General features: G+C 35.2%; 1 protein-coding gene across 10 annotated transcripts in view; it reads left to right on the forward strand.

Annotated features, from left to right (window-relative positions):
* Positions 1-25,623, forward strand: part of GALNT13 (polypeptide N-acetylgalactosaminyltransferase 13) — a 919,989-nt gene that overhangs the window by 482,212 nt on the left and 412,154 nt on the right. For all 10 annotated transcript variants that reach the window (XM_087435225.1, XM_087435227.1, XM_087435224.1 and 7 more), the window contains one exon: positions 22,238-22,483. In XM_087435225.1, coding sequence (XP_087291351.1) covers positions 22,342-22,483 — 142 coding nt within the window. In that variant the 5' untranslated portion in view covers positions 22,238-22,341. The remainder of the gene's footprint in view (positions 1-22,237; positions 22,484-25,623) is intronic.

Below are 25,623 nucleotides of genomic sequence, written 5' to 3' on the forward strand. Positions count from 1 at the left end.
TGATAGACATTTGGGCTGTTTCTGGGTTTGGGCAGTTATGAATAATGCTGCTATGAACGTTCCTTTAAATGTTTCTTGCTGCACATGTACATACATTTCTGTTGGATATATACTTAGCAATGAAATTGCTCTGTTATATTGTATGGAAACTTTCAATTTTAATAGATACTGCCAAACAGTTTTCCAAAGTAGTTATACTAATTACACTCCAGTCAGTGGTGTATGAGAGTTTCCATTGTTTCATCCTTACCAATACTTGGTATAATCAGTCCTTTTAATTTTAGCCATTCTGATGAAGGTATAGTTTACATTTCTCTGTTGAATAATGTGGTTATGTTATATAGTTTAATTGCCTTATGGATATTATTGTCTGCAAATTGCCTCTTCAAGTGCCTATTTTTTTATTGTGTTGATTTTTTTAATTGTTAATATGCAGAAGTTAGTTATATTTGGATTAAGAGCCCCCTTTCAATTAAATGTTGCAAATACCTTTTCCCTCTCTGTGACTTGCTTTTTCAATTTCTTAATGGAGTTTTTGATGAGGAAAGTTTCCAATTTTAATTTTAATCATATTTTTGCCTGTTTACGTTTAGATCATTCCACTTAGAATTGATTTTTGTGAATAGTTTCAAGTAGAAGTCCTGTTTTCCTTCCAAATGGGTATCCAATTGTTACAGAATTATACTGAAAATTCTCCCCTTTCCCACTGCTCTTGAATGCTATCTTTATCATAAATCAAATGTCCATATATGTCTGTGTATTTGGGGCCAACTATTCTTTTTAATTGGTTTGTTAGTCTCTTCCTACTACTTACAACACTATATTCACTATGGTCACTTTTTAATTACTCTTGATATCTATTAAAACAAGTTCTCCCACCATGTTTTTATTTAAGGTATCTTGACTTTGCCTTATTTCAGATGAATTTTAGAATTACTTTGTCAAGTTTGACAAAAAGATTGTTGGGATTTTAGCTGGGATTGCATTCAATCTATCATTAAGTATATTTTTAAAGAATTGGCATAATTACAATATTGACTCTCTTAATCTGTGAACATAGTATATACTTTATATATTTAGGTCTTTTTAATTTCTCTCAATTAGATTTTATGATTTTCTATATAGAAGTCTTGTACGTTGTGGTTAATTTGTTCCTAGATGTTTTATGCAGTTTAATATTTTTATATATTATGTATTTTTAAAAATTTTATTTTCTTTTTGTTTCTTGAATAAAGAAATGTAATTTTTCTTATATTGACCTTGCATACAGCAGATTGTAAACTCACTTATTTATTCTAATATTTTTCAATAGATTCTTTAGAATTTTCTACATAAAGAACTATATTGTCTGTGATGAAGGATAATATTATTTAATACTTTTCAAGCTTTATACTTTTATTTCTTTTTCATATCTTATTGAATTGGCTAGAATGTCCATAGCAATGCTGAATGAAAGTGGGAAGAGTAGAAATTCTGCTCTTATTCCCAAATCAAAAGGAACACTTTCACCGTTTTACTATTAAGAATGATGTTTACTGTAATGTTTTTTGTAAATAGCATACACTGTTTTAGATTGAGAAAATTTTTTTTTTCTGATTTTGCTGGGATATTTAATAATAACTGGGATTTCAATTTTATCAAACGCTTTCTACGTATCTTTTGAGATTATCAAATGATTTTTCTTTATTTTGTTAGTCTGATGATTTATATGGATTGATTTTTTTCACAGACTTTAAGATCCAGCAGCAGAACTGCTGCTTCCTTGTGCTTAGTCTGGGACCTTGAGTGCCAGGATTTTCTGTGTTTGTTCTCTACCCTCCCCTTTCAGCATGTCCCACATGCTTGCCTAACAGAGGAAGCACCTTGTTGCACTCTTGTACCTCCCCCAATGGCAGAGTGCTGTCGCTTGTTACTTGGTGCAGTGCCTGGTGGGGTCAAGAGGGTTCTGGATTCCTTTGCTCTGGTCTTAATCTTAGACATGCCCTGTGTACCTGGGCCTTTCAGCATTCCTGCCCATTCCTCCCATGGTGCCCAGTCTCCTCTTTGACTCTGTGGGGTTCTTTGGTGAGAGAGTATCCTGCTCTTCCCCCCACTGGTGGCAGATCTCTGCTTTGTGTCAGTGTAAGATTCTGGACCCAAGAGGGTTACCTGCCCCTATAGGAGGGTCAGATGATTTTTGCTTCTATCTCTTTCCAGTAACTCTGGATCTTTTCCAGGGTCCTGGGGGTATGAGGGTTTTCAGTCCTAAAAGGCTAAATTTTGCTTTGTATTAGAGAAGGATCTGGGGAATCAGAAAGAATTTTGTGCCTTTGTGACACCAAAGTGCTCTTTCAGGTCTCCTGCCCTGACCTCAGTCTTTCTGCCGAGCAGCCGGTGGATACCTGAAAAAGAAGAGCTTGTGAATGAGTGTATATACCTTTGTGTCTGGGGGATCCCAGGATGTCTGTACTGTTCTGTTGACCCATTCTGGCCTTCACGTATTTGGTACAATTTTAGCTGTTTTCTTCTTACCCCCTTTCAAAATGAGCACCTATTCCACTCATGTTCTGTCAAAGGTGACATGGCTCATATGTCCTTCTCTCCTCAGAGGGGCTGTTACCCTTTGAAATTTAGTTAATCTATTTGCCTTGCAACCCCAGCTTTCTGATGGGCTCAAGAAAAGTTATTATTTTGTAGATTATCAGGCCCTTTCTCATTGTTAGGATAAGAGCAATATTCTATTGTGGCTTTTGATCTTCTACGTGGAAGCAAAATTGCAGATTTTTTTCATATATATTTTAACCTAGCTTTTCAAGTTTTCCAAAGCAAGATGAGTTTTTTCCTTCAAATTACCTAGTCTGCATTTACCAGAGCCAGAATTCCTGAATTAATGATATTTTTAGTAGTCTTTCCACACAAAAATGAGTTCTTGCTATCACAATTTTGTGAGTGATTGAGGCTTAATGGATTATGTGTAACAAATTTTTTTTGGTTTAAACAAGGTAGAGTTCAAGTTTTCTCCTGCATAAAGGAAGTCTGGTCATTGGCATTGTGGGGCTGGAATTACGGTGCCTTGGTCATTAGGGAATCTAGTCTCGTTATGTAGTTCTGTCCCACCATCTTGGCCATATGACTTCATCCTCAAGGATTTTCCAGTGGTTTAAGATGACTACTGGAGCCCAGCCACCATATTTGTGTTCTATGCAGCAAGAATGACAAAAAGCATGCAAGGCGAAGGGGCATGCTACCAGCTGATTTAGCCCCCCCTCGAAGAGAGTCCCTGGAAACCCTACCCAGTATTTTCCACCTAACCATCATTACTCTTTGTTGTAAAAGAGGCTGTTACCTATAGTGTTTTAGCTGTGTACACACTGCTCTGAATGTGTCCCTACTAGGGTAGGGGAAGATAGGTATTGGGTAGGCTCTTAGCAGTCTCAGTCCCAATTGGAAGATGGGGACTAGATTTAGGTAATCTGACTTCTGGGGCAGGATGGTGTGGGTTAAAACACACAGGTTCTATCATCAAATAGAGCTGGGTTCTGGTCTCGGCTCTGCAAATTACTAGTTATGTGGCCTTGAGCAAGGTTCTTATCCTAACTTGTTCTACTTTCTCAGCTGTAAAAAGGTGTGATAATAACTATCTTGAACATTTTGGTGAGGATTGAATATGATAATATGGGTAAAGGGTCTATCACGTAGGAAGGGATCAATAAATGGTAGGTTTTATTTCACCTACCTTATATTAACATAAATTCAGTTATTTAAGGGAGGACAGAGTTTATTTATGCCTAATGATGATTGATAGGGTAGAGAGGCAATTTACCTTGTTTCTCTTGGGTAGAGCTTTATCTTTTAGATGGGATTGAGAGTCTCAATTTCTATCCTTTAACTATATCATTTTTATCCTTTGAACTATACTGAAATATTGTTCAAAATTCAGGCTTATGGTAATAACACTCTATGTAATGTCAAACCAAGAAACAGATGAGTTCCAATTTGAATTCTACCATTAGAAGTTATGAAACTTGTGAAAGTCATTATAACCCTCTGGACTTCAGTTTCATCAGCTGACAAATCAGTTAGGTGAATGAGCTGACCTCTGCCACCTATGTGACAGCTTTAAGCACCACAATTGTATGCATTTTTATTTGCCTTAGACAGATTCTCTTGTCAAAAGAAATAGCCTCAAGACCAGCAAATAAAATGATGAAGACTTATTTAATCAAACAAAAGTTGAATTTTTACAGAAACTGGCTTTGTTGAGAGGTTTTGCCAGTGCTGAAATGAAACAATAGATATTAATTGAACAACATGGTGTCGTAACACCGTGTTAGAAAACTGGCTTCAAATTCTGGTTGTGAAGATTGCTGGCTTAGACCCAGTATATCACTTTGAGCAAGTCACTTAAATTCTCTGTGCCTTGGGTTACTCATTTATAAAATGGGCAATATGTATTAAGGCCACGATGAAGATCAAATGAAATAAGAAAAGTGTAAAAGTACTTTTGAAAACCATACAAGTTCAATGCTAAGCTCTTTAGAGGGTACAATGGGTAAAGCACCGAAAATGCCATTACTCTCCGGTATGGAGACTGTACGATAAAGCTTTATAAATAAAATAAAACTACGTAATGGAGACAGAAAAAAACTTTAAAGTTTGTGTTAGATTTGCCAGTCTATTTTTCTGTCCACATTATGTTGTAGCAAGTTGTGGGTCTAGTGCACCCTGCAGAGGCTAGACCTGCAAGGCATGTCTATGATTTTGTGTGTGAAGTGTCTCCTTGACGCAAATTTCCAGATGTGATCTTTCTCTGCATCTGAGGCATTCTGCCTGTGATCCAGTGAGGCTGAAACAAATAGCAAATCATTTGCAGTGTGTGGCTGTTAGTGGTGTCTGCTCTCCTCAATTTGCCCATTTGAACTGACAGTTAAAGCTCCTTCTCTATAAATAGCAAGTTATTAGTAAAAGCCTGGTTGCCATATGGAAAAATAGTCTCTAATGTTAAACTGATTAAATGCAATAGCAATGTCCAGTCTTTAAGAAGATATTGTGTACTATGATAAAAACCTAGAGATTATTTTTGATCTCAAACTAACATATATCGAGCTTATATAGTCTCTGTTTCTATATGTGTATGTATATTTACTCATCTCGTCACTACCTTTTAAAACTCTTAAAGTATTCCATGTGTATATTAAAGTGTGTAAAGTGCACTAATATTACGTATACAGATTGATGGATTTTTACATAGTTACATACTTGTATTACTACTGCACAGATCAAGATATAGAACGTATCCAATCCTCAAGAAGTTCTCCTTATATCTCTTCCCCATCAATAACCTTTTGGTTTTTAATATTCTTTTTATTTGGGCTTTATGATAGTGAGCTTCTAAAACGGTATGGACGTATTTTGAAGGGCAATTCCAATCTTTTAAAATATTCTGGAAGTATTAATAATTATGACAGAAAATAAAAACCTCTAAACAATGCTGAACAATGCGATGAACTATAATAATAATGTTGCAAGTAATAAACTTCATTAAACACTCACTGAAATGAAACAGAATTGCAGTGTGGAAACCTCCTGAAATATTATCCAAATCTCCCACCTGCAAACCAAAAAATAGAGCTGCCACACAGGCTGGTGAGTGTTCTATGGGTCATGTTGCCAGGCAACCTCAGTCAGTATCAGAGACACCCAATTGAGCAGCAGAGAGTCAAACTAGAAGGTATCTTGGAAACAGAAGGGTCCAATTGAAAGAGAGGGAGAGAGGAGAGAGAGACAGAGGAAAAAAAAGAGTATCGCTTGAGCATTTATCCATGTTAGTCATGAACACAAACAATTTTTTTTTCTAGTAACATGCAGCTAGCTCAGAGCAAAATTCTTTGGGTTTCTACTTCCTTCACTGTGTTTTCCTCCTTTGCTGTGTCTACAGGTCTGAGTGCAAAGGTTTAGCAAGATGCATCATCATTGATTTTTAGGAGAGGAGGTTGTTACAAGTCATTTTGAGCACATTCAAACCATGTTAACTAAGAGTTCATTGAGATTTTAATCATACAGTGTTAGTCTGATTCAGTCATGCTTAAGATAATTAGTCTTATTTTGAAATTGATCTACTTTGTTAAAAGAAATGGAAAGTACAAAATAAAATACCTACCACCTGGAGTTAACCCTTTTCTTAGAAGTTAAAAGGAATAGAAAGGGAGGCATGCCTAAGCCCCTCTGGGCGGGCATCAGAGGAGATGATATACACCAAGTAAACAGGGTGGCATCTGGGATGACACCTCAATTGAGCCCTCTACTCTGAGACGAATTTTTCTAGAGAGGTATCTTCCATTCTCCATAGTTTTGTATAAAACCTTTTCTATTGTCCTTGTCTAACTCCACACTACTCTTCTTTCTTCCTTCTTAACAGATGATGCACAGAGAAAATAGCATCTGTGAGATGGGAACCAAAGAGGTTCCTGCTAATTTACCACTATCCATAAATCCTTTCATTCTTTCCTTCCCATGCTTCTTCCTCTATAAGCCAATGCTTCATGCACGCTCTGGATCTTATACCTGTACATGTTCTACGAGCCCTAATTCAAATGAATATTTTCTTTCTCTTCTGTGTCTTCAACCTTCTCCCTGTGCCGATTCCTTCCCATTAGCATTAAATATATAAGAGTATCTTTCCCCTTAAAAACAAAAATGCATCTGCACACGAATCCTCCTTTTATTCCAAGTCCATTTTCAGCTACACAGTAACTCTTCTCTCTACTCACAGCTAAACGTTTCCGAGACCTGTCTATATTTTCTGTCTCAAATCTACATCCTCCATTCACACCTCAGCACGCCGAGGCTTGCTTTTTCTGCTTGTCTGAAACTGCTCTTTCTAAGATCACTAAAGTTAGTCCTGGGACTATATATGGAATATACTTCTTTGATATCTTAGCATGATTTTGTACCACTGATCACGCCCTCTATTTTTAAATATTCTTTCTGTTGGAATCTATAACACTGTACTCTCTGGTTTTTCTCTTTCTGTCATAGCCCTTGCCCAGTCTCATTTGTGGGCTTATCTTTCTTTCAAGTTGGTACTCTATAAGAGTCTTTGTGGCGTTCTCTTTTTTTTCTCACACTCACACTCTCACTGAACAAATTTGACCAATTTTCATGGCTTTAATTAACATTGGTTTACTGACTCCCTCATCTTTACCTCTCCTGAAATTCAATTCCTGTATTCACCTGCCTTCTGGAACTACTTATATTATAAGCTCTGTGAAGTGAGGTGTCCCAAGCATCTAGCATAGGGCTAGGAGCATTTAGGTACTTTAATTTGCCAATAAGTGAAATAAATAGCTTATATTTGTATGAATCTTAAATGCTTTTCTCTTTCTGAGTTGTATTAACAAATGGTTTTCTCACCATCATATTGATCGCAATAACAGCAGTGGCTAACGTGTACTGATTTAGTTACTATGTGCCAGGTCCTCTGATTTTCATCTTATGTACATGATCTTTACCATGACCCTGTAAGCGGCAAAAAGATCTTATTGCCATTTTATAAACATGGGAACAACTGGAGTTAGCTGGACAAATTAACCTCCCCAGTATCTCCAAATCAAAAGGTGGCAGAGGTGGCACTTGAATCCAAGTCTGTCTGTCACCCCTAACAGTGTACATATTGCTGACTTTTTAGGGAAAAAAGAAACACTTTCTATATTTTTGGCTCTTTGATACAAACATTCATTGTTCTGATATTTTTGCTGTTATTTAATGTCTTCAGTGTCTTAATACTGGCACAGGACTACAAGCACAATCTTTCTTAGGTGTCATCAACTATCATTTTGGTTTGGGTTGGAATGAAGAAAGAACTTAGAATATGCATCCAGGCTTTAGGTAAGAGAAAAGGAGCTTCTGTAAAATGGCAGGTGGAGATTATGGAGAAATATTGGGATGGCCAAGAGATATGGTGTTTCCCCTGTAGAAGAGGAAGAAAATATAGGAAAGTTGGGGAAAGAATGGGAAAAACAATTGACATGTGAAAAAAGAACTGACAAGTATATCCTGCAGAGCCAGTTGCAAATTGAAATGAACAATCCAGGTTAGGTGATTTTTATAATTGAAAAAAGAGAAGAATATGGAGAGGAAATGAGGTGAATAAAAAAGGAATATAGGAAATATGATGAAGAGAAACATAATTTAAATATGATCAAAGAGAAATATAACTTAATAAAATGAGAGGAGTGGGAATAACTAGGAATTAAAAATGGCATAAAGAAAAAAATCCTATGCATCAGTTAATAGGTTTCATTGATTCAGACTGCTGTCTTTGTACATATCTGCCAGAAATTTGAAGCACAAAGAAAAATAAAACCTTGATTGCTGTTCTGTTGGGGTGGAGCCGAATGGATGTGGGAAATCTGAGAATTTTTATACTGATTATGTTTTTTTGCAGAAGAGGAATCATACCAGCATTTTCTTTCTCAGTTTGAACACTGTTTCATTCCACAGAAATAAATAGATAAGAGATTTTGCAATGGAGCACACCTACTGATTTGTTCAGATGTCAATCAGTGGTTAGAATGTATTTACTATGCTTATCAAAATCAAAAGAATATATTATAACCATTCAGCCGCGTATATAGTGGAGCTTTTCTTTGGACTAAACAGATGTTATTGATCTTGAAGCTTTATACTTTTGCTGTTTGAGCTATAAAGCCGTAAAACCTTTGCACAAAATTTATGAGCTGTTTGCTTTTAGAATTTGAACCTTGACTCAAAAATAAACTGTAATAAGAAAAACCATCTATTAATAGCTCATTGTTTCTCACTGCTATAATATAAACTATAAAAATCTCATTTCTAGAAAGGAAATCTAACAGTTGAGGTAAAGTTGAGTAGGATGATAATTGCTTCTCTCCCACCTGCTACAGCTCCCCAGCTCCCCAGCCCCCCACCATATTCCCCATAGCTAATTTCTGGTGAACAATACTGAAAGAAAATTTGTTTCCGGAAGTTGATTTCATTGGCATAGACTGGCACAACAAAGTGATAAATAGACATATTTTTTGGTGACCCAGAGACATAATATTATTTAATTATTTCTTTAAAATGATAATTAAGGTCATTTAAAATAGTAATTTTAGATTGGATATTTAAAAACAGACTATAAGATAGATTATATTAGTTGTATACTACATCTGGTTTCTTTTTTTTGTCTCTGAATAAAGACAAATACTAGGGTGCTTGCTTTTAACAGGAGGATTTTTTTGCTCAAGGTAATTTGATTTTTGAATCTAATCATTTTTGTCATTAACGCAATAATGATTTTTTCAAATTACAGTACACCATTGATAGGAGAACATGTTTTTCTATAGCAACAATCGCTGTAGTTCTCAGGTACTTCAAGTAGCATGCCATTGTAATCTAAATCATAGGGAAGGGAAGAATGTTTTGGGGTCTGAGTAGGTATGTCTTCAATACATTAAAATTTCCTTACGTAAGTGGAATATAAAACTCATTTGTGTTGTTTCTGTTGTAAGAGTGATAAGAAGTTTTAGATTAGTCATTAGTGATTAGAAGTGAGTAGTCTTCCCCAATTTCAATGATTGTTTTTAAATACTGGTCGTGCTGGTTTTAAGAGGGTATTTCTTTGGAAGAAAGGCCACAAATGCAACCAGAATAAGATAGCTCCTGAGTGTTGGGTGAGACTCCAGGCTTGGAAAGTTAGCCACTTTCTCGAAAAGAATGTGGAGTTTTAATAGAATTTGACATGTGGAGCAAACTTTTATCTTTCCCAAGTCACGTAGATTTGGTAATACTGGAGAGTAGTAAAAGAGAGAAATTTGGAAATAGAATACTTAAATCAGGCTTTATTTTAATGGGAGGTGCTGCCCTCCTTTTCTTTCTCTATTACTCTGTTTTGTACAACTTTTGAATAACTTTTGACAGTCTTTTGGGTCTGTTACTCTCTGTTATATTTCATCATAACTGTGTGTGTTCCTGTACCCACATGCATAAATATCACTCAGAATTTTATTCTTTATCACCATCATTGGTGGTTTTGTTTACTTGAAAGTAAAACATACATTTCCTCATAATTCAGATAATATATACTTTTTCTGGATAATTTGGACATTAACAAAAATAGTAAGAGGAATAAAAAAAAATCAACATATTCCCACCTATTCTTTCCTGTACTTTAATATGAATAAGGTAAAAAAATCATTGTGAGTATAGTGCATGAATGAGTATCTTGATTTGTTTAATTTTATTTTATCATATAAGCTATTCTCATGTTATTACAAAATTTCATAAGTTTTTTTTTTTTTTTTTTTTGGTGAGGAAGATTAGCCCTGAGCTAACATCTGTTGCCAATCCTCCTCTTTTTGCTGAGGAAGATTGGCCCTGGGCTAACATCCGTGCCCGTCTTCCTCTACTTTATATGTGGAATGCCTGCCACAGCATGGCTTGATAAGCTGTGTGTAGGTCCGTGCCCGGAATCCAAACCTGGAACCCTGGGCTGCTGAAACAGAGCATGCGAACTTAACCACTATGCCACCAGGCTGGCCCCTAAAATTTTGTGTTTTTAATAACTGCATAATATACTGGCAATTAGCTATATATCTATTTTGAACTCTTTTTAGTAAATAATTCTGTCATAACATCTCGGTGCATAAAGCCTTTTCTTTAATATAGGGTTTTTAAAAGAGAGTTTTCTAGTAGATAAATTATTAGTTCAAAATATATGATTATTTTTAAGTAGGTAAAAACCACATTTATTTTTAATAAACCACATTTCTCTCCAAAAAAGTTTTTACCAGTTTATATTTCCACCCACAAAATTAAAAAGAACCCATTTCATCCCACCTTTGCTAAAATATGATTTTGTCAAAAACGGTATTTAATTTTAATTTTTAGTTCTTTAATTAACATAATCCCTAATTAAACTAAGTAGCAGTTTTTTTCAGATGATAGGAAAAACGTTGCCTTGTTTTTGGGTTGCCTGTTCATGTGCTTATACATATAGTGGTAATCTATGCTCAACTTTTAAATCTTGTAAGGAGGCATTATATCTTTTCCTTTCTCATGCATTTTTGGCCAATTTCCTTACTTTATAATATTTCTGTGTTTTCTATGATTGGATTATATACTCCATTATATTAGATTGCTTTGTATTGATTAATAAATTATAGTCTTTAACAATTTCATATGACAAGTTTGCTTTATGAATTTTAATTCTTTGGGGATATAATAATTTTACTTTACTGTTAATTAATTGGGGACTAATTATTCAATATTCTGTTTTTTAATTCTTTATTTACTTCTTTCTTCTAATTGCCTGTCTTTTAAGGCACTTAATTTATGATTAATAACTTCACCAGGAAGGTTGCAGGAAAAAAATAACTTGAAGCTGTAAATCAAACTAAGAAGAAGGTATATAGTAGCTCTAATCAGGTGGGGTTTTTTTTGGAGTGGAGGAAGTTGAATATTTCACCTAATACTTTTTTTTTTGTTGTTGAGGAAGATGGGCCCTGAGCTAACGTCCATTACCAATCCTCCTCTTTTTGCTTGAGGAAGGTTGTTCCTGAGCTAACATCTGTGCCTATCCTCCTCTGTTTTGAATGTGGGACACTGCCACAGCGTGGCTTGATAAGTGGTGTGTACATCCGCACCTGGGATCCCAACCCACGAACCCTGGGCCGCTGAAGCAGTGTGTGAACTTAACCACTGTGCCACCAAGCTGGCCCTTGTTAATACTTTTTTAAGCTATTTTTAAGAAAGGCATGCATTTCTCTCCTATATCAATTATGGTAAAAAAAATTCACTAACTTAAAATATTCAAGCAGGCAAATAAAATTTTATTTACATTCGTGCAATTTTAAGATAGCATTTCAGAGAGGAACTGTAATCCATTTTTCTTGTAGAGTTTTCCGTGGCCAAGTCCCTTCAGTATCCTCTCCTTTGTGTTGCTGGGGTCCTTTTGTGCCGTAGGGTTCTGGGCTTTTCTTTGACTCTGCTTCGCCTTCTTTTTCTCTCCCACTAATTGCCAGCTGGAGCAGAGTGACTCTGATATAATTTTACAAAATAAGTTAATATTATTCTGCATTATCTTCTACAAATAAATGCTTCTGTTTTGGAAAGAAAGCCTAGACAAGAAATAGCCACAATACCTTACACGTTTCAAAGAAGGAACACTTGTAATTCATTCCTTACATCTTTTGTCATGAAGAATTCAGAAGCCTTAAGGCCAGCTAGGAAGCTGAGGTTAAGATTTTCTAATGGTTGGATGTCTCAGTGGAAACATTTATTTTCTTTTTAATCATATGATTTATGGCAGAAGATGGCCAGTTCACTGGTAGATGTCACTGGGAACTGTTTAAATGCTCTACTGTTGTGTTAAATCTCTAGGTTTTATATCCAGTTGAACACTTTGGGTTTCTGTTTCCCCTCTTGGTAACTATTAATGAACAAGCTTAAACCACTGGTATGTCATATTATAAGATGAATACTGTGTGGTCATTAAATACCTAAAACAAATAAACTATGAGCAATTTTTAGGTTGATAAATACAGTTTTGTTTTTTTTTTTTGCTGAGGAAGATCATGCTGAGCTAATATCTGTTGCCAATCTTCCTCTTTTTGCTTGAGGAAGATTTGCCCTGAGCTAACATCTGTGCCAGTCTTCCTTTATTTTGTATGTGGGTCGCTGCCACAGCGTGGCCTCCAACGAGTGGTGTAGGTCTGCACCCAGGAACTGAACCCAGGCTACTGGAGAGGAGTGTGCTGAACTTAACCACTAGGCCACGGGGCCAGCCCCTAAATACAGTTTTTAAAACAACTTAATTTCATTATCTTTTTGAGGGTCGTATGTTGCTTTTTATAAGCTTTCTTTATGAAGACTTAATTTCATTATGTTTTAATGATTATCTATTGCTTATAAAGTCTCGTTAACATATATTTTAGGCTTTGACATTCAGAGCATCTTCGTGGAATGAATATCTCAATATCCAAGCGTGACTAAAAAGACCAGTGTGTAACAAACTGCCTTGGCATCAGCCTTATAAACATCCTCTATGAAGCTTCTTTCAATCTCTCTATGCCTGATAATTGTTTGTTGCTGCCTCGTCTCAGCATTAATAGTTATATGTAATAACTATCTGTTAATAGGAGTTCACATCTTAGAATCACTCTAAACGTTTCCCTTACCTACTTTCTTATCCCTACTCCAATGATCTTGTCCATCTTCCCTACTGGATCCTAAGTAAAAAGACAAGGATTGTCTGTTTCTATCTGTTTTATCTTTAGTGCCTAGCACAGTGTTGGCATCTGTATAGATAACTCAATTGTATCTGTAGGATAAATGAAAGAAATACTTTACTTTTATAATTAAGGTAATAGTTTTATTCTGAAAGTAATATAAGCTTATATTAAAATTCAAACCTACTGAAGATTGTAAATCAATTCTACTCCTCAGAGACTATCAAGTTTAGGTGGCAAATGAAACAACAGTCAAATTGCCAGCCACAGAAGCCGCTTCACTCAGGCAGGCCATGTGATTATTTTGCCAGGCTCTGATGCTGGATCTAGGTGACAAAGAGAACATGAATTGACCTGCTGCTTCCCTCCACCTCTTGGGATACAATCTGTTTCTTCCCCAAGTGTCAGGATTGTTGCTCTCCCTCCATAGCCGTGAAATTTGGTGTGTCCCAGCTCAATAAATATAACTTCACTTCTTTTTTTCAATAATCTGTTACTCTGACCCAGACCTTTCATATGGAAGAGTTAAACATGAATGGGACAAAGACATTTTTACAAAAATTACAGATACCTCCTATGTTGGCCCACATGGGCCATTTTAGGGGTATTCAGTTACCAGTGTACACAACCAAGAGCTTACTATCCTCATGGTCTAGGACCGTGTCAATCCAACAAGAGAATCCAGGAGGCTGAGTCAGAATAAAGTTCAAATACTCTAGACACCCTTTCAGCTGTGCTGTCACCTGGAGGTACCATTCTGGCTGGCTAGGAGTTGTTGTTAGGAGAAATAAAAATGCACCATGGACAGGGTAGAATCCCATATTTTCAAAATTGTTTTATGTAATTCCCCACCTGTTTCATCCTGATCATTACTCAGTAGGTGGTCAAGAGAAGATTAACTTTTTTGGCAGAAGGCCAAATTTAGTGAGCCAGCTGCCTTGCTCAGGTGGGTGGAATAGGAGGTGATTAGAAGGTTGATCAGATATCTTTTTCAGTCAGTTTTTAAGGAAGTCATTTCAATATTCAGCAAAAAACTTTGAATGGCAGGGAGTATGGAAAATCTATCTAATACTTTCATTCCATTGTTGAATGGCCTTTGAGACAAAAGTCACACCGTTGTCAGATTAGACGGCCTGGAAATCAAATACATGACCCAATTTAGTTTCATGGGCCACAGTGGTGTGGCCAGAGGTGGCTGATTGGACTGGAACATCAACACTGTAACCTGAGACTGAGTAGGATGGTGACTTCGTACCTGTACCAAATAGAGCCGTACTCAAACAGCTATATGTGGGAGCCCAATCCCACTATTTCCTCTTAACTTCTGAACAATACCTATACAGGTACATATGGCCTTCTGTGCACTCTGGTGACAAGACACCTCAACCTCACCCTTAATCATCTTTTTTTTCTTAAAGCAGCCAAGGTTGGGATAGAGAGGACTGGAGGTGTCAGAGGGCATGAAGGGAGTGAACACCTTTATGCCAGTGAACAAGTTTGCCTTTATTTTCAGTTTAGTGTGGCTATTCACGCATGGCTCAACCAAACGAATGTTTAATGTTTTCAGTTTTCATTAGGGGGAAGTTTTCATTTCATAAGGGAAGTAGATAATAAATAAATTAACATGTACTAGTGTTGTGTACCCTGAATAAACTATGTAAGTATATGGCATAGATAGTGGAAGGGCAGTATTTTAGATAAGTTGGTCCAGAAAACAACTCTCTGGGAATATATGAGCAGCGACCTGTATAAAGGGTGAAGGGGTATGCCACTGGGTTATTTAGGGCAATAGTATTACAGAGGGAACTTTAAGCATGACGATTCTGGAATGTGTTGAGTAAAGGAGAGAGAGATAGAAGATGAGGTCTGAAAGGCAGTCAAGGTCCAGATTTGGTTGAGTGTTATAGGTCAAAATAAGGATTTGTAATTTATTTTAAATGTGATAGAAAGCCATTGGTCAATAATGAGCAGAATAGAGAAGAGGTCTGATTAAATTAAAAATGTTAACAGGATCAATCTGCCTTCTGTGTGGAGAATAGATTATTATGGTAGTGCATTTAAGAAGATAAGGAATAGCATGATAGAGTGATCCCAGTCCTAGGTATGTACTCAGGAGACGTGAATACATATGTCCATACAAAAACTTGTACATGAATGTTCATAGCTGCATTATTCATAATAACCAGAAAGTGGAAACAACCCAAATGTGGACCAACTGATAAATGGATAAATAAAATTTGGTATGTCCATACAGTGGAATATTATTTGGCAAGAAAAAGAAATGAAGTACTGGTATATGCTATGACATGGGTAAGTCTTGAAAACATTAGGCTAAGTGAAGGAGACAGTTACAAAGAACCCAATATTGTATGATTCCATTTATATGAAATGTGCAGAATGGAAAAATCTATAGAGACAGAAATTAGATTAGTAATTACCTAGGGCTAGGGGCAATGGGAAGATGAAGGGGTTAAAGCAAAGGGGAGCTGTTTTCTTTTGAGGTTATAAAAGTGTTCTAAAATTGATTGTGGTGATGGATGCACAATTCTGTGAGTACGCTACAAGTCATTGTGTTGTACACTTTAAATGGATGAATTGAATAGTCTGTGAATTATATCTCAGTAAAGCTGTTTTTTAAAGAAAGAAGTTAAGGCAATATGTCAGAGTGGTGATAGTGGCTTGGTCTAGAGTGGTAGCAGTGGAACTGATGGAAAGTGGGTCAAAGCTGAAGGTAGAGCCAACAGAATTTGCTGCAAGATCAAATAAGGGATGTGAAAGAAAAGAGTTGCTAGAAAAGAGTACAAGGTTTTTGGCCAAGCTATTTCAAATGCTGCTTAGGAGTTATAGAAGATAATGCTTTGAACTGACCATTGGATTTGGCCATGATTGTATCAAATAAGATTTCCCTATAGTGGCAGGGGCTAAAGCTTATTGGGTTTAAGAGAGAATGGGAGGATAGGGATATGGGATGTGTTGACAGTCGTTATATATAGTTCTTTCTAGGAGTTTTGCATTAAAGGTGAGCAGAGAGCTGGAGGGATAGCTGAAGAGGGATGTGGGGTCAAATTAGTTAATTTTAAGATGATTATTCATATAGTATCTTTGTGTTGATAACAATGACTTATTAGACAAGAAAAACGACACAGAAGAGACAAGTGCATGAGTGAAATCCATGAATGTGTGAGAGCAGAGGGTGTTGCACTCCTAAGAGGACAGTTCATCTATTCTAATACATGGACTTGCAGATTTAGGGGTGACGGTTAATAGAAAAACAAACTAGTTGATACATTCAATGTGGCAGTATGTAAAATTCTCTTCTGATTGTTTATATCTTCTCTGCTAAATGTAGAAGTGTAGTGATGAGCTGAGAGGAAAAAGTGTGGAGATGGCAGTCTGAGGAGGGCAAGTAAGGTGTGCAAGTTGTCTGAGGGATGGAGATTGATTTGAGTAGGAGCTATTTGCAGGATTGCTGCGAAGCACTGCAAGTCCACTTATAGCGTGAGTTTGTAGATTTAAAATGAGAACAGGTGGTATATTTTTGGGGTTCCTTTCCAGCCGTGTTCATCTGCTTGCATGTAGGAGTGGAGTAGGGGAAGTTGGATTTAACCAATGTATTAGTTTTCTAGGGCTGCCATAACAAAGTATCGCAGGCTGGATGGCTTAAATAGAAATTTATTTTCTTACAGATTTTAGAAGTCCAAAATCAATGTCAGCAGAGTTGGTTATATTCTGAGGCCTCTCTCTGTGGCATATAGATGGCCACCTTCTCTGTCTTCTCATAGTCTTTGCTCTGTGTGTGTCTGTGTCCTAATTACCTCGTCTTATAAGGACACCAGTCATACTGGATTAGGGCCCACTCCTATGACCTATTTTAACTTAATTACCTCTTTAAAGGCCCTCTCTCCAAATATAGTCGCATTCTAAAATACTAGGGGTTAGGACTTCACATATGAATTTTTTGGGGGAGGGGTACAATTCAATTCAGCCCATAGCAATCAGTACTAGAGTTTTAAAACTTAAATATAGTGGATGAGAGAGGGCATATGTAAAAGATGTGAAATCCTATTCTCATATGAGTTACTATTTAAGAAAAAGGGACAAATAATAAACAAATAAAAAAACCAATAAATTTTTTAGTGTGTTGGGGGGGTAATAGGTACAAAGAAGAAAAAGATAGCGAGGTAAGGAAATAAAGAGTGACTAAGTTGTGTGCATTGTTTTATATAGGTTGATGGGAAAGCTCTCTATGATTTGACACTTGAGCAGAAAGAAAGTAAGATCTGAAGGAAATAAGAGCAGGAAGCCATAACCATATCAGTGGGCAGAAAAAACAGCATATGTACGTGCCTTGAGGCAAGGTAATGATTGGTGTATGTAGGAACAGCCAGGAGACCCCAGTGACTGGCATGGAGAACAATGGCAAGTAATGAGATCAGACAGGTATTAACTAGAAGCCCTCTTATCTGATGCAATTGTGACTATAATTCTTTAGTTAATCAAAACTGATTAAATCAGGGACTCATATGATAGGTACATAAACGTTTTGTTTTTGCCTTAAATAAGGTATAATTTATATAGAATGAAATGCATAGATCTTAAGTGTACAGTTCAATGAATTTTGACAACTGTAAAATCCTGTGTAACTCATACCCCATCAGAAACTACATCTATAACATATATTTGAGATTATTAAATATAAAATATATTTGTAATGCTCACAAATATTAAATATATTTAATATTAAATATATTTGTGATTTAATATTAAATATATTTACAAATATTAGATATATTTATGATGCTCATCTTGCCTCTCAACCCCTTGAATACATACATACTGAACATATACTACTTCCAGAAGGGTGGTGAAGAGAATCCTCATTCTTTTTTCTTGTTCTTTTGAAGCTGTTCATGATGATACCAATATTACTATTACTACTAATAATAACTAATGTATAATGAGATCTTCCTATGTGTCAGGCACTGTTACAAGAGCTTTACATGTATTAATTCATTCTGTACTCAGCATAGCCTTATGAGGTAGCTACTAGTGTTCATATTTTGTGACTAGGAAAACAGAGGCATAGAACATTTAAGTAACTTGAGTTAAGCCATACAATTAGTGAGTGTTGTAACCCAGTTTCAAGTCATGGTATTGTAACTCTGCAATATATATTTTTAGATCTTATGCCTCCTAATAGTCAAATTTTATGTTATGAATATTTGAACTTTCCTTAGTTTACGTGCAAGTGAGGGCATATTTTTTTGCTTCTTTTTTACCATCTTTCCACATAAGGCATTCATTTAACATTATCTTTGTCTGCTTATTTGTCTCTTAAAGTATCTTTTCATGTAGCATGATTTTTACAGTGGACTCTTTGGTTTAGGCTGTGGGTAGTTTGCTCTAGTCCACCTTACTTTTGGATCTTTATTGGTACAAAGGTCAGTCTTCTTGTCAATGGGACCTGTAGCTAATTCAGGATATTTTTTCAATGCTTTCTCACTAGATTTATCAGTCCTTAAATCAAACTCTGTAAAATTGTCAGTCATTATTTCACAGAAGCTCCTGCATAGCTATTTAAAACATTTAAAGTTATGTTGAGTGCTTGAAAGTTCTGGGAGTACAACCAGCGTCTTCCACTAATTCCCAGGGTCCTTTGGCAGCCTCAAGTATCTGTTGTTGTTAGTGTTGGGCGGAACCCTGCCCAGTCTTTTTGCGCTGTCCTCTCACCTTATGGTGCTCTATCAGACAATGTTCTGCTGCTATTCATAGGGTTTTCATGGACAATTTTCTCGAAAGTGAGCCTTGAGTATAGCCTCATAGGTAAATTTGCACCTATTATGCAGTTTTCCACAAAAGTAAAGATATGACTACAGATAAAAATACGTCATAGCAACCAAACTACTCCCTGGGTAAGAGATAACTTTCTAATTAAAAACAAAAACAAAAGCAAAAACATCTTTCTTCTTGTTTTAAAAACATAGTTACCAAACTCCTCAGCTTTATCTAGATTTTATTTTTTATATTTGAAATCTATTTTTGATAAAGATGGTAAAAATGGTGCATATTTTCACAAAAATCCTGTAATATCTCATAGCATATATGGCTGATACCATTACTTAGTGGGCAAGAAGAAAAGGAGAAGCATTCCGACTAGCAAGAGGGTATTTGATAGTTTTCTAACTCTTGAAGTTTTCCTGTTTAGAGAAGTATTTTTAAAGAGGGAAATAACTGGGCTCAAAAGTTTTTGAAACAGTTAGAAAAGGGGTCGTATTTTCGGATAGAAGAGCCTGTAGTTTATGCATAGTTGGTCATGCTCCATATTGGCTTGCTTGGCAAGCCAGGGATATTGTCGAACTTGGATTTGGCTTGAGAAACAGAGCAGTGTTTGCAAATAAATAGGGGCTTACTGGAATAAAAACATAATACAGATGCTGATTCTCTTAAATAAACCTGGGCCACCAACTGTGCTTATGTTGGTTAGTGTTACTGTGTATATTGTAGCAGCCTTCTGCTCAATCAGTTTTGTTCTCATGAAAAGAAGAATATTGGAACACAGTATATGAAATTTACTATTTTACAAGAGCCACCAGATAAGACTCTTATGAATGATAAAATTTAGTATGTTTCCAAGGTAGAGGTGTTTTCAAGGTAGAGAGAAAATTAAGAACTTGAAATATGTAAGGAAATTCTGTTTCATAAATAAACAAAAATTTAAACAGTAACTTAGTTTTATTACATAAAATACTGTAGTAAAGTTAGACTTCTCTCAGTGTTAATGTCTTGATGTATAGATCTAGCAGGCTATGAAATTAGAATAATTTGAATAATGCTTGAAGTGGCAATAAGATGTGATTTTGACTTTCTATTATAGCTAAAGTTTAAATTAAATTCTCAATAACCTCAACTGTTAGGCTCTTATTAGGAAATGACTTATCTTAGACATTTTAATATTTAATATTAAGCTATTTCAGATTTTCCATTATAATAATATTCTTCATATTTTCTTTTAAAAGTGTTCTCATTCTTTATCCTGCTTAAGCTTCACAATATTTTGTGAGCTGGATAGGACAGGAAATATAAGTCAAGAAAATGAAGCACAGAGAGACAAAATGCCTACCTAAAGTCATCTTTTCTTTTTATGACAGAGCCAGGGTTGGTGCTGTTTATGTCTTTTGTTATAGGTCTTTATAATAAAAGATCTTATATGATATATAGATCTGATGTAATATATAGATTTTTTTTTATTACAGGATCTTTTATTTTACAGTATTCCTTCTAAATCTGGGGATGGCCATTTGGTAACCATCAGTGTTATATATGCGTTTTCCATGGGATTTTTTCCTACAGTAAACTGAAGGGACCTACTGTATCTTAGGACCAAAGAAAGACAAAAAACTTGATAGCTTGAATTGTTTCATATCCCGAATTCAGTAAAGCATATCCAAAGTAACAGGAAATATATGGAGGAATCTTTCCCTTGTTATCAGGTTTGGAGGCTGAGTTCCAATGTTTAATTATAATTTTTGCGGAAAAGTGTGTTTGCAATGGAGGAAACTAGATAATTAGCATGCCATTTTATTTCGAAAAAAAAAAATAATGGCAGACAAACTCCAAATATCATGTATTCCTGAGATCTGCACATTTTGCATCTTTCTTTTCTTTTTTTTAAAATATGCTGAATAAATGTAAATTTTATGTAGCTGTTGAACATAGGTCCTTTGTTATAATAATTATATTTTTAACTGTCACTCTATGTAAATTTTGAATTTGTTACTGGTTTGGGTAGGTTGCAACAGGCAACAGCATTTGTCTTCTTTATGATGCAAAGTCAGCTGCCATTAATTTAAAGAGCTTCTGCCTCAGCAAATTGTACTTTGATGTTTTTATTTTGAGACAAATGTTTATGAAATTTCAAAGCGTTTTTGTATTTAATAGCTGTTCTCCTCAAATATCTGTCAAAACTATGTTACTTATTCACATTAATTAATTTATACTTGAGTTGGTATTACTTTAAATGCAGCAAATGATATGAGAATATTTTTGGTTTGATATATTGACTGTGTAGATAGAAAGGAATTAACCAGGTAGTTATTGCTGTATATAGTATAAATAAAACAAATATGTATATGGTGTTAATTCTACACTTACTTTGAATATCTCTCAATAATTGTGCAAGTCTTTGTTACGCCTTTTAGACTTCTTGCTCTGGTTATTTTAAGTCACTATACACTAATATGTTGTTTCTCCTGTGATAAATTGTTTGAATATATGCTATTCATTCTAAAATACACATCTGTTGTGAATACTTTCTGTGCAGACCAGATGGGGTTTTTAAAGCTGAATAACTGTTGATTTATTTCATGTAATTGCCTTATTTGAGAATCTTGAGAATTTTTTTTTCTGTTTTATATCTTAATATTAATGACTATCTGTTCTGCAAGATGCTTTACAAGCATTATCATACTTAATCCTTATAGCAAATCTTTAGATTTGGCATTGTTATTCTCATTTTATAGATGAAAAAATTGAAACTTAGAAAGGCTCCCGCAGTTAGGAAGTGAAGAGACCCTGGCGTGTCTGTGGGTAAAGGCCAGCTCTTAGCCGCTACAATATATTGTATCACAAGATGATTTTTATTTTAGCAGTATTGGCCCCTTGGAAGTGCTGAATCAGGATAAATTCAGAACTGCACTATTTGACAGCCTGATGCTTTATAACATCATGATAGGCCTTTGAGGAAAAGACAACACAATTTGAAGAAATCAGATAGTCGTCAAGGGCCTAGCAGAGTAGTGGCAAATCTAGGATTAGCTTTAGAATTTTAGCCACCTGGCTTGCTTGCAGCTTTCTTTTATTGGGCTTTTAATTCTGAATTTGAAGGCTGAGTGCTGATGTATACAGGAACATTAAATAAGTCACATATTTCATGTTATATCTCCTTTATGTAAAACAAACTGTCAATAATTAATTTTTTTCTTTTTCTTTTTCTTTTTTTTTAAATACAGTGGGATGCATCTTGCTTTTATCCTGGAGTTTACCTCTGTGGCGTGGATTTGTCACAGTGGCGTCTGTCTTCGATCTATGTGTTAACTAGAAATCAAGGAAAGACATGAGGAGGTTTGTTTACTGCAAGGTGGTTCTAGCCACTTCACTGATGTGGGTTCTCGTTGATGTCTTCTTGCTCCTCTACTTCAGTGAATGTAACAGATGTGATGACAAGAAGGAGAGATCCCTGCTACCTGCTCTCAGGGGTAAGTGCTTATGAAGCAGATATTATTTTTAGAGAGATGAGAAGGATGGTGATTCATGGCAAAACATGAAACTTTAAAATGAGAGTTGTTTGAGCTTATTGAGTTAGAAGAGCATTTTGGCCGAACTATTAATGTACATTTAACCATGGGAAAGCTACTTTACTTTTCTTGGCCTCAGGTGTCTTGTTGGAAGAAATGAGGAGAGTTAGCTAACCTCTTAACTTCCAATTCTAATGATTCCAACATCCTGTGACTGTAGGGGAGGAACATTTTAGTGAACATTCAAATTGGACAGAATTTTAAATTTAGGCTTCCAGAAGCAAAAGCCTTAGAGACGAAGCACATAACATAAAAAGCAAAAACTACTAAAGTGAGTTGGTGGGGATTGTAGCAAAATGGGACTACACATGACATTCCTAAAGACTTCCAAAAGCAATAAACAAACAAATAGCCAATTCTTCAAACAAAACACATATTGGTGGCCAGATTCAACCAGATCATTGCCCTGTGTTAAGTGCAAAATATAATTTCAAGTTATTATAAAGTGACTTTAACTCAATATTTTCTTCTTTAGGGATCAGTTTCAATGACTAGATGAGTGAATTCTAAAGAAATATAATGATTTGTATAAATGGTGACTTATTAAGTAAAGCCATAGAGATTCGTTTCCTGCAGAGTGATTCTAAATAATTTTCTCTATGCGTTTTCTTGACTTCTAGATCTATAAATATATTTCTGAAATATTCCTAATAAATGAGTACTTCTAAAATATTTATGGGTGCTTGAAATTAGTTTTATTCTCATTAAATTTAACACTTTCTTTCTTGAAATCTAGTTTACATTAATGCTCTGCTTAGCAAAATTGTCTTCATAAATATGACAAAAGGTAAACTTTGAGTCCCAGTTGAAATGTTTGTACTTTTGGTAAAGTGAATCTAAATTTCTGAGTTGAGATTTGCATTTATTTAGTGAATAGAATCTACTTTTAATGTTACAGATATTTTTGAGATTATTTATTAATCAAAATATGCTAATAAACAGAATCTCATTGATACTATCTGGTTGTATGAGGTTTAAGGAAACACTGAAGAGCATTTCTAAAAATTAATTTTTGTTGAAAGACTACTTTGGACATCCTGAGTTTGCTTTAGATTGCAATAATGTTCTTGCTCAATTGGAAAAATGCTGATTATCTTCTTCTTTTCAAAATGAGTCTCTCTCTCTCACTGTAGTTTTTGACTAGTGCAAAGAATTGAGAGAAAGTGCTTTAGAAGTGACTTAGCCTAGACTCATTTAGGTAGTTTATATGCATTTTTTATGCGTTTCTACTCGAATTATTCAAAGAGGAGAACTTTATGAGACAATCAGTTTTTGATAAATGAACATGGGGATTGATTTGCTGATCTTTGGGTAAAATCTCGGAATAAATGAGCTTTCTCTGCTTCTTTGTTAGAATCAATTGAGCTGCTGCTTGGCTGAACGTAAAAATGTGTTTTGATGGATCACATCGGTTTGGAATGATCACTTTGTCATTTGTTGGACAGAGACAACTAGATGGGTCACAAAAAATGTTATAATCTGATTCAGCAAAATTATGACAGATTTTTCTGCTGTCATAGTACCAAAAAAGTATAATTTTGCTGATTTAAGTCCTTAATGATAAGTCTTAAATCTCAAAATGTGAAATTTAATGATGCAAGGCAAAAATAGTAATTTTTCCTTATACTTAAATGGTAAAATTAAACTATGTTCTTTTTATTTTTAAGACTTATTTAATGTTGTACATTATTTTTGTCTTGAAAAAATGGAAATATACTTTAGGGTTTTAATTTCATTTTCTATTGTTACTTATTATTTCAGAATATTATTTTATTTGGGAATTTGTGGCATGTATTTAAAATAATTATTTACAGGCAGATGATGCTGTGCAAAGTGCACTTGACTGAAATTTTCATGTTCTAAATATGCTAAAAACAGGCTTTTTGAAAAAGCAAAAAAATTGTTCTTTCTGGACCTATGTGTCTCCATTATTAAAATAAAGAGTTTGGAATAGGTAGTTTCTAAGATCCCTTCTAGTTCTAAATTTTAAGCAATTTTTAAGTACCCAATATTAGCATACACTCTGAATTAATTTTTGAGAGACATTCATTCATTCATCACATTATCAATAATTGAAATGCCTATCAATCAACATGTTGTATACCTTAAGCTTACACAATGTTATGTGTCAATTATATGTTAATTAAGAAAAAAAAAGCACATAGCCTCCTGATGGGCAAAGAGAAAAGAAATCCCAAGCATCAGGACCTCTGAGTTCACAGGTGGTATAACCACATAGTTAAAAGCCCAGGCTTTGTTGACCAACCTGGTTCTCACCTCCTCCCCATTGAGCTAGTTGTGTGACTTTTGACAGATTCCTTGACAAAATCTTAATGCTATTATTTAAAATGACAACCTTAGAGGCAATAAATTCTGCTTCACAGGGTTGCCTTGAGAATTAAATGAGATGATGTGCATGAACCCCTCGGTGGAGTATTGGTTCCTGGTAACCCTTTATCAATATTTGCTAAATGGTGTGAAGCTGCTTGAAAGATCTGAATGAGGCTCCATCAGGCCTGCTGTCCAGAGTGAGTCAGGTGCACAGCAGGGAGCCAGGAGGAGAAGTTATTCTGGGTGCAGCCCCAAAGAAGGAAGCGACTCTTTAAAAAAATTTATTTGTTAAGTGCCTACTATGTGCTAAGACCTGGAGATACAAGGGAACTGAGGTCCCCACTGTCATGGAGCTTATAGTTAATAATAAAGTAAACATTTCTCTCTCTATCTCTCTGTAAAAACGTAATTTACAAATGATTACAAAGCATAATGGGTATAATGGGTATTAGGATGAGGAAGAAAGATGCTCTGAGTAGAGGAAAATGGATCTAGGGTATTAGATAAAACTTCACAGGGACTGTAGCATTTAAGCTGAAGTCTAAAACATAAAAGTAGGAAATAACTAGTTGAAGAAGGAAATACTAAAATTATAATGGAATTCTAAAGATTACAAGAAACTTCTGAAGGAGAAAAATGCAGAGGTCTTATAAAATTAGAGTACTTAAGACTTGTAGTATTGGTACAAAGAGACACAAAGGGTAGACACA

This window comes from Ceratotherium simum, chromosome 9 (genome assembly GCF_057802395.1).
Source record: "Ceratotherium simum simum isolate JZ-2026a chromosome 9, ASM5780239v1, whole genome shotgun sequence".
NCBI lineage: Eukaryota > Metazoa > Chordata > Mammalia > Perissodactyla > Rhinocerotidae > Ceratotherium > Ceratotherium simum.